At 37.3% G+C, this 9,372-nt stretch overlaps 2 protein-coding genes across 2 annotated transcripts in view; both read right to left on the reverse strand.

The window, feature by feature from the left end:
• Positions 1–1,452, reverse strand: part of LOC114352169 (interleukin-1 receptor accessory protein) — a 62,506-nt gene extending 61,054 nt beyond the window's left edge. Inside the window, exon 1 of the mRNA XM_028303666.1 lies at positions 1,160–1,452. The gene's annotated coding sequence lies outside the window, so the exon portion shown is untranslated. The remainder of the gene's footprint in view (positions 1–1,159) is intronic.
• Positions 1,453–4,022: 2,570 nt separating this feature from the next.
• LOC114352199 (dynein regulatory complex protein 9) lies at positions 4,023–9,172 on the reverse strand. The gene is made up of 9 exons (XM_028303707.1): positions 9,052–9,172; positions 8,468–8,599; positions 8,066–8,136; positions 7,100–7,181; positions 6,443–6,589; positions 6,057–6,162; positions 5,579–5,749; positions 4,543–4,674; positions 4,023–4,398 (listed from the first exon to the last, which is right to left on the reverse strand). The coding sequence occupies exons 3-9, from the start codon at positions 8,124–8,126 to the stop codon at positions 4,195–4,197; spliced, it is 903 nt and encodes a 300-aa protein (XP_028159508.1). The 5' UTR covers positions 8,127–8,136; positions 8,468–8,599; positions 9,052–9,172; the 3' UTR covers positions 4,023–4,194.
• Positions 9,173–9,372: the final 200 nt, after the last annotated feature.

The following is a 9,372-nucleotide window of genomic DNA, read 5'->3' on the forward strand; positions in this document are numbered from 1 at the left end:
TTATAAAAATTATCTAAAATAATGATCTGATAAAACATAAGTGCCTATGAATAAGAAAACCTGTGAATCATATTATTACAACTGTTAGTTCAACATTATCTTATCATGAANATGGTTCCAGTAAAGGATGGTACGGCAGTGTTTGCTTCGCGCTCGACTTGGCGGGGGCACTGCCGTGCCCCCAGATTGGCATATCTAGGGTTCTTTTTCAGAGGGGGCCTGGGTTTGTGACATGGCATGGGGGGGTGCAATTAGTATCATAGCCGAGAGTTAATTTAATATCAACTATCATCTTCAAATAAGTAGCCCAACATTCTGGAGGGCACCAGACCATTCTGGAGGGCACCAGACCATTCTGGAGGGCACCAGACCATTCTGGAGGGCACCAGACCATTCTGGAGGGCACCAGACCATTCTGGAGGGCACCAGACCATTCTGGGGGGGCCGTGCGACCCCGGCCCCCCCGAAATACGCGCATGGAAAGCAGTAAAGGCTTAGCCATTACACCTGAAGTATGATTGTAACATGGCCCATATCAAAAACTGTCTATAATTCAATTTTGACCAAGAGAGACTTAGGCGAGGAGTACTGCAGATCCTTTAAATCTAAGAGGGTAAATTTTAAAATATGATTTACTTTAAACTTTAAAGTACAATTTCATAATTTTGTTCAACCTTCAGTAAGACATTCAATTATAATTTATAGTACTAGGTAGGTATCTGACCAATGACTGACTTACTATTGGAATATTAATGATTATGAAAGGTATAAAAAAACTATCCAATAGGTACACAGGAAAATGAGTTTATTTTAATGATTTTCTGCTACAAAAACTTAGATTGTTATTACTTGAACATAATATTGTTACTTAATTTTTTTTAAAGTTCTTTAACTTTTTTTTAAGTTGATGTTAGGTAGTGTTTGCAGTTTTGTAAAAGAGTTGGCAGTAAGTATTTAGTTAAATTCAATTTTCTATAAAATTTTTCTAAAAGCACATAGCAAATTATGCCGGTTATCTGAACACATGCTATAATTAAGTTTGGAAAAGCAAAAATTACTTTTGTCCTAGTTTCAAATCATCCTAAATTTTAAATAACAGTAAAACAAAGCAAGAGACGAGAAAACAAAATACGATTCATATAAAATAAGGATTACTCACCAAATCTAAAAATGTTAAAATCCAAGTTCTCAGAATTCGGAACTAAACCAAGTCAGTCAATCGTATTATTCCAGTTCATTATGCGGCACAACACTGATAGTAACAAAAACCGTCTAAACTAAGCCAATTTATCTCATAGAAATTACATCGAATTGAGAAAACCGGCAACAAATTAATTTCAAAATCACTGCAACTGATCAACACACAAAACCAAACACCGCGTGGTTATGACAGCAACTGACAACTGAATCACAGATTAGACAGATTATTGTCCAATCCAAGGACCGAATGCGTCAGACCAATGAAAGAGACGACACCATATGAATGAATGAAAATGACAGCTGTAAAAACGAGCGAGCATGCTGTTAGAAAGAGACAGAATAATGTTGCCAGCACTATATCTTTAAATTACCCGAAAAAAAGTGCGTGAGTTTAATGCATTTATGATTAATTTTAACAAAAATATAAAACTGACGCAAAAAAACATGCACTTAAAAGTAAAAAAATACTAATTACTTATTTGTTACGACAAATTATTATATACCATGATTGATACTTATGGAGGCGGTGCCAAGATTATGAAACTTATGAATAATTCGCCGGCACATTGATTCCAAAAGTATCAATCATGGTAATAATAATTCATCTTAATAAATAATTCATCCTAATAAATAAGTAATTTGTAATTATCTTTCTACTTTTTAATGCATGTTTCTTGGAGTTGTTTTTTTAAATTATTCCCTACAAAATACAGTTTACTATATCGACAACCTAAAAAGATCTTAAACAGTCAGCCCACCTTATAAAAATATGAAAGAATTATCCTCCAGCTCTTAAGCGTTAAGGAGTAGTACCTAACATCATGACGAGGTGATAACTACCTGATGCAAACACTTGAATAACTTTAGAAACTATACGTATCTATTAAATTAAAAGAATTATCCTCTAACTCCTAAGTGTTATTTTACCTTCTATCATCAGCTAATCAATATTATTGTAGGATGATGATTTCCAGACGCAAATACTTGAACAGCTTAGGAAATAATATGAAAATCTATATTACGTGCCTATAGAACTTAAGAGTTGCCCTCGATTTCCCTAGGAACCCCATCATCAGACCATGACTTGGTGACAAGGGACCAATGATATTAAAGAACTATAGATATGTTACGTTCATAGAAATTACGATTTTAATCCGTGCCGAGCTATTCCAAATTGCACACATTGACAAATGTAACTGATAAGTGAAACAAAAGATACGAAATAGCACGCAAATGAAAGAGATAGCTATAGTTTTAACGATTCTGCACTAACTAATCTATGTCCGCAGCGCACGCATCCTTATCGCTCTAACGTCAAAACAAGATCGCTTTCTCTTTCTTAACTTGAACATGGCGCATGGCGTCTTGATTGTTTGCATAAATAATTGAAAATATAAATACTAAATAATTTTGCATAATCACATGTGGTAAGAGATCCCTTGTATTTTGTTTACTTTAGAGTCATAATTGGTACACTTTCGAAACACACACGATGGCATTTTTTATTTATTTTGGTAAGAACACAGGAACTTACGGTGTGGTACGCACGCGATTGCGCACGACGCAGGCCACACGAAGACTAAACACAAGACGTCCCAATTGGGACGTATTTGAGTATTCACAGCGCGAGCGCTTATAACATATCTGCTTTTGTTTTTATATAATATCATTGCAAGGGACCATTTTGGAAATCGGTTGATAAGTAAGTGACGGAGTTCTGCAGTAACATACATAAAAAACATACACTCGAATTGAGAACCTACTCCTTTTTTTAAATTGTCGATTAAAAAATCTAAATAATGTTCGGTCTGCAAGTTATATGAAAACACGAAGATATCTCAAACGCGATATTTAATGTGTAGTGACTTAATTGCATTTATGTAGGTACTTACTGCATTAAGTTTCGGCTCTGTAGTTACAGCCGTGGTTACAAGCAGACTGGTGGCTCGTCGTTTCGTGGTCTTGAAGATCTTGAGCTACCCTCAATTGTCACAACACGAATAGTATCGGGGTTTACACTTAAATTGTACAAAAACCTTTTTAAAATTTTTGAACACATCAAACTTTTATAACCTTGTTAATTATGAACAGAGAAACGACTCAATAGTTTTCAAAAAGTCTTCACAAGTCGACTGATCAACAACAAGTGCTCGCTTCCTCGCCGAGCGGTGTCGAAAACTTCGTTAAAGCTAAAGGTGGCGCTAGCGTGCCTCCATCTTATTAGATCATGTTTGGTTTCCGTTTCCGACAGCAAAAAAAAAACTATGTTTTTCACACTTACCTCGATAATTTAAAAATGGTAGTATGTTTTTTTTATATTTTCTTCGAAATTTTTAAGTTACTTTGGCTGCGTTTTCTTAACCAATCAGAAACCAACCACAAAATCAGAATCTATTTTTGCGTAATTTTCATTCATAAGCGTATGGTTATAAATATGTAAGTATTTTTTTAAACTCAGAAGTATCGGGATGCTTAATGCACTTGCTCAGTTAATGGGACCTTTTTACTATCTGGCAACACTATAATTTCCCGCCATTTTATGCACGGATTTAAAAAAGTTTTTAGTTCAATAATTATAATATGTCATGGTTCATCCTCTCGCTCTCGCTTGCAGGCTCGCAGCAAAGAATTGTTTTTTTTTGTGATATTAACAGCCAGGAAAATTAAATATTATAACCTTTGTGTTAGGTGTATTCTGCTGATGTTCATTTGTTTTCGTTAAAATAATGAGAATTTTGTTCGTCATAGTTGAGGATTTATGTTTTTAGGAGAAATGTTAAAAAGACAAGGTTATGGACACACACATTATAATATTGTTATTAATAAATGCTACACGCAGGTAAGTAGGTACTGTACTATGTGTATAAACGTCTTGTGCCTTCATGTTTCGCATGCCTGACATACATAACTAGCAGTATACAAGAAGCTTACAATTTATAAATCTGTGTTAGTAAACTATGAACCCGCTCTTCAGAAATATGTAAGTAACTACTTCTACTTCTTTTTAGACTTGGAAGGTGACTTCTTGATAGTTTTGAGGTATCTGAAGGCGCCAATCGCGCGTCGCACCATGACTCCGCGCCACCACGCTTGGATCCTTCTAGCGGCTGTCGCGAGTCTCTCCTCCCGCGCCAGGCGAGCTGCTCTCTCGCTCTTGAATGTCAGCCAAGCTCGCATCTCTCCAGCATGCAGGTCGTACTGGAAGGTAGTAAAACAGTATGTGAGTAGTTATAAACTTTTGGAAAACGAACAGTAGCGAGCCACCACACATGTAAAGCTCACTCGCCTTCGTGAATTGCAACAATTATATTTACAAATTAATTAAAAAGTGCCAAATATTACCAATTTTTGCAGTTCCTGACGACGAGCGAGGGCTACTCGAAGCTCTTCGCGCTTCTTAGTGAGTGTATCTTCCATCTTGTTCGTGTCATTCACGTAACGCTGCCTCCAATATTCCAACGAATCTTCACGTTCCTGTATAAATCAATAATTTTGGTAGGTATCAAGCATGGGTAAGATGGTAAGGTTTGAAGTGCATAGCCAGCTTATTCCTGACAGGCATAAGGTACAGGTACCTACATTTGGAACTTCCAAATAGTAAACGTACTATACTATAGATAGTTTTCCACATAGCACACGGTGTTTACGTACAAAATCTATGAGCGAGTTTTACATGAAAACCACGCGTTGTACTTACTCTAGCTAGATACTATACACGGTCGTGATTAGGTATTTACGGATGGGCAGCGCCAGCAACCAATTGTGTTTCCAAGAATATTACCCACGCGCCGCTGTTCTTTCTTTTCTGTTACATTCTATCTTACGCGAGAAGATTTTCATAAAGGAACAAAACAAAACTTTGATCTGTTACGTCGTGTAGCCTATGACGTAGGCTATGCCATGTCTCGTCGTAGCATAGAGACACGTTTGCGTACCGATTACTTTAGTAGGTATGTAGTAGAGTCAGTTCTATATGCAGCACAGACGTGTTTCTATGTTCAGAATCGTAGAAGTGTGTAAGAAGAACTCTAGATATACCTACGTGGTCGTGATTCCTTGATCTGAGGTATTTAACAAGAGTGTCAGGTGTGCGCAGTAAAATGGTTCCAAAAATATGTATAATTCCACTCACTGATATTCTTTTTTTTCTATCTTACGAGTTATGGAAAAAGGAGAAGATCACGTAAACCTTGATCTGCAACTCATACGACTTGGTCAGCTCGTCGTGCACGCGGCGCTCGTGGTCGGCACATATCGAGTGACTCGGCGCGCGCGAACAGCCACTTCTCTACGTAGCACAGACGCGCGTTTGCATTCTTGTTATTTCTTTTCAATCTTGTTGCTGTTCTATCTTACGTGAGAAGAAGGAAAAAATTACCTTGATCTGCAACTCATACGCCTTGGCCAGCTCGTCGTGCACGCGGTGCTCGTGGTCGGCACGCGGTGCGGGCGCACGCGTCTCGTCCAGCTGCATGTCGAGTGACTCGGCGCGCGCGAACAGCCACTTCTCTACGTAGCACAGACGCGCATTTGCGTTCTGTTGCTCGTTCTGAAAGGAGATTATATTTATATTTTTAGGTAGGTAGGTAGGTAATCCTTTTTCATGTGAATTGACCGTACCTACACTCTACATCGTATCAAAAATTATCAGAATCAATTCGGCTATCAATCAATTTTTCAGACAGCGATGAAAGCGAGTTGCTAGAAGCAAATGTCTTCAGCAATTTCTTAACAAGCCTCTTCGGTTGAGCTTTCATGATATTAATGTTCTAAGAATACTGGCCTCAGCTTTTGCTAACAGAATAGTGGGATATAAAGAAAAGCCTTCGCTTGTGTTAATAATAATATTATATTACCTTTATCTTATCTCGAACAACAGCAATTTTGTGGTCGGCATTCTGTAGTTCGATTGCCCATTGTTTGCGTTTTGTCTTCATTTCATTGATAATTGACGAGCGAGAGCTAGAATACAAAAATGATGAGAAACTCAATTAGATATCTGTTGTTGTATTATTATTAGATGAAAGTAGAGTCAATTGGTTGTATTTTTATCAGGTCTGGTCTGTATGCCATAATGTACCTACTATTGTTTATGAATAATACCTTACTTATGTAGAATAAAAATCATAGACTTTGCTTTAGATTTCAGACATGAGCAGAGCATGAAAAGAGAATTAGCAAGGACAGTCTTGCCATGTTTTGTATGATTGAAAATTAAATTAAAATAAAATTTCAAACCCACAATCTCAGCTTTTCATGGTCCGATCGCACGATGACGGCGTACGAGTCGTCATCAAGGAGGGCTTGAACTGATTCTTGGAGGGTGCCCCACGCGCCACTCTCTACGACTTCTATGAGCGTCCTTCGAATAACATCTTTTACGGTATGCCTGAAAAAAATATGAATCTACTTTAATGATTCAATTAATAACATCCTACTCTATCTAATTACTTAAGGGAGGGAAGTATGTTACCGTTGTATTAATCTATACTAATACGATTGTTAGTTTGCTTGAACGCGCTAATCTCAGGAACTGTTTCATCAGGGTCTGATTTGAAAAAATATTTAATGTCGAATAGCCCATGTATCAGGGAAGACTTTCGGCTATAATTTAATCCTACTACAGCGAATAATGACGGAGCAGTAAAGAAAAAATGTTTGTTTCAGGAAAACTCATTGTTTTATTACAAGAGGCACGCAAGAGGTACACTGGTAGGTACATAACCTTTACATTATTGACCGCTTTCAATAAGAACTCGATTTAAAAATCTACTAGGTAAGTAAGACATTGCAATGAGCTCTGATGGTGATAAATTTTGTAGAGTCTGAAAAAAGTTTCTGTCTACGATATTGGCTCTACAACGCCCTCTGTTTATTATTCGCGAATCAGTGTACTCACCGGTCCCTCACAAGTTTCCCTCGCTGTGCTTTGTCGGTTTTCGTGTTCATTTGAACCCGCAACCTCAGTTCTGTGGTGCTCTCTGCAAGTAAGCGTTTGTATGAAACAACCGCAAGATGGCGTCGAGTGTCGGTGTTGGATTAAGTTAATGGAAAACTAGAGAAAAGTTTTAAATTCACTATTAACTTGGTAATAGGGAGAAGTACAAAAGTTTTTAAAATAAAATTAATGTAAATAGAAATACCGTAGATAGCGTCAAAGCAGAAAAACAACTAGGCACACAAGATAAGTATTATTAAGTTAAATTAAAGATACGTACCTACTGTCTTTTTACAGTTATTGACTTTATTTACCTACCTTCTTGTTCACTGTCTACAAGTCTTTATTATTTTCTGTTTTGTTTACTGTCTCGTAATAACGAAGTCGCGACAGAAAGTCTACCAAAGTCAATTATCTATTATTGTACAGAGCTACAACCTTGTGGTGAGTTTTAATATAACTTTGACCGTTTCATCCAACCAACAGTATGACCACAAACACGATAGTTGTTTAGGCTCTTGTTTCAGGACTTGGTCTAATTCAGCTTGAGCAGATTTTTCGTTTCATTCCACTTTGATCACCTGGATTTGATCACCCAGGTGATCAACCACACTTAAGTGTCCAGTGTCCTTTGTGGAATAGAACGCCTGGGGTCCACTTTGTTCACCTGAGTGATCAAATCCGGTGATCAAAGTGGAGTAGACTATTTTTTTTATGACAGTAGTCTCATCATAGGAACGAATGCATGCCAAGCTGCTACTTGGCAATTTAAAAGTAGGTACTTTGTAGAATCCTATTTTTATATTTTTTGCTAGAGTAGTGTTATGAAAGCTAATTGAACTTTCTTCCATTGCTATTTATACACTTAAGCTTACTTTTAAGTGATGGTCAATCATGTTTGTTAGTTAACTACCTGATTTAACTCACCGAGTATCCGCATTTGCAAGAGAACCACTTCCAAAGCCAACGCAAACAGCAAGGCGTCCATTTTTCTTTATCTGCAAAATGAACGTAGGCAACTTTATTAATAAACCAATGAAAAACTTAGTCTCTATTTTAATAAGTTTTCAGTGTGGTTTGCACTTTAAAAAGCTCACCAACAATAATGTAAGTCAAGAGTGGTTTGGGAAGTCTCGACATTTTCAAAATCTCGGGACAGGAGACCACTGACGAACAAAATCGCGGGAAGTCCCAAATCCTAGTACGAATACTTACTTATACTTACTATTTATTTCACACAACTTTACAACATACGGTAACATGATTGACGGTCGTTAGCTCATCTGACTGCAGTGGTCCCAAAAGAGTGAGTGATACCTGAATATTTACCTAGGGAGTTTTAATGAACATCGAAGTACAATATCCGGCTCTACTCGCCCGCCAATTTGTTCCGCCTACAAAGAGCCGGCTGCGCGTAACGAACGTCGGGATGAGTTGACGATTAATTTCGCTCGGAAATTGCTGTAACAACATATGAATTTCTTTTCAGTTGCACGCAATTCGATATAATAACGATTTTTGTTTCGAAAATGATAAACATCGGAAGTATAAAATTTGCCAAAAACGAGGCTACTGTCCAAGTCCGTTTTCAGATCTGTCTCTATCGATAGCGTATCATTTTCAGAGGGAGAAATGGATCTGAAAATACGGAAATAGCGTTAGAGAAACCTTTCGCACTAAAGAAGATATCGAGACGAGATTCAACGATCAAAGCAACTCTGTAACCACACCCTACTTTAAAAGTAGGCCTGTTAGTTCTAAGGCTGGGTTGCACCATCGAACTTTAACTTTGCCAAACGTCAAAAATCTGTCAAGCTCCATACAAAAAACACCGGTTATCGTCAAAGTTACGGTCAAAGTTAAATAACTCGTCTCCTTTAAATAACGAGAGTAAAAAAACAGTTCTTACTTACCACCAAAGCGTGGACACACAATACGTTGTTCCAATGCCGCGGCGATTCAAAGGTGCGATCAGAATGATCTGTAATAACCTATTAATAATGTTATATCTGTTGAGATACACGCTGTTGCCGGTCAATGGGTTTACCTAACAACAGCGTCTGTTTACTTCGTTACGTACACAAAGTCTAAGCAACGTTCGCAAACAGTTGGTCGCTTGATCAATATTGTCTGTTAATGATAATTATCGAATATCAGCTTTAATATGTTTCTTATACCATTTTTCAGTCGGCTACTTACTCTTCTTGTCTGTTTTTAGCTTATTTTATCATTTT

The sequence above is a fragment of the Ostrinia furnacalis genome, unplaced genomic scaffold, assembly GCF_004193835.3.
Source record: "Ostrinia furnacalis isolate ACB-3 unplaced genomic scaffold, ASM419383v2 OfSCF1268, whole genome shotgun sequence".
Classification (NCBI taxonomy): Eukaryota; Metazoa; Arthropoda; class Insecta; order Lepidoptera; family Crambidae; genus Ostrinia; species Ostrinia furnacalis.

Bases quoted from the DNA above. Each gene is read 5' to 3' on its own strand.
- LOC114352199 (XM_028303707.1), bottom strand. From the start codon at position 8,126: ATGGACGCCTTGCTGTTTGCGTTGGCTTTGGAAGTGGTTCTCTTGCAA. The intron at 5,750-6,056 runs GTAATATAATAT...ATCTCCTTTCAG, and splicing joins TTGTTCGAGATAAGATAAAG to AACGAGCAACAGAACGCAAA. The intron at 4,675-5,578 runs GTAATTTTTTCC...TGATTTATACAG, and splicing joins CGTATGAGTTGCAGATCAAG to GAACGTGAAGATTCGTTGGA.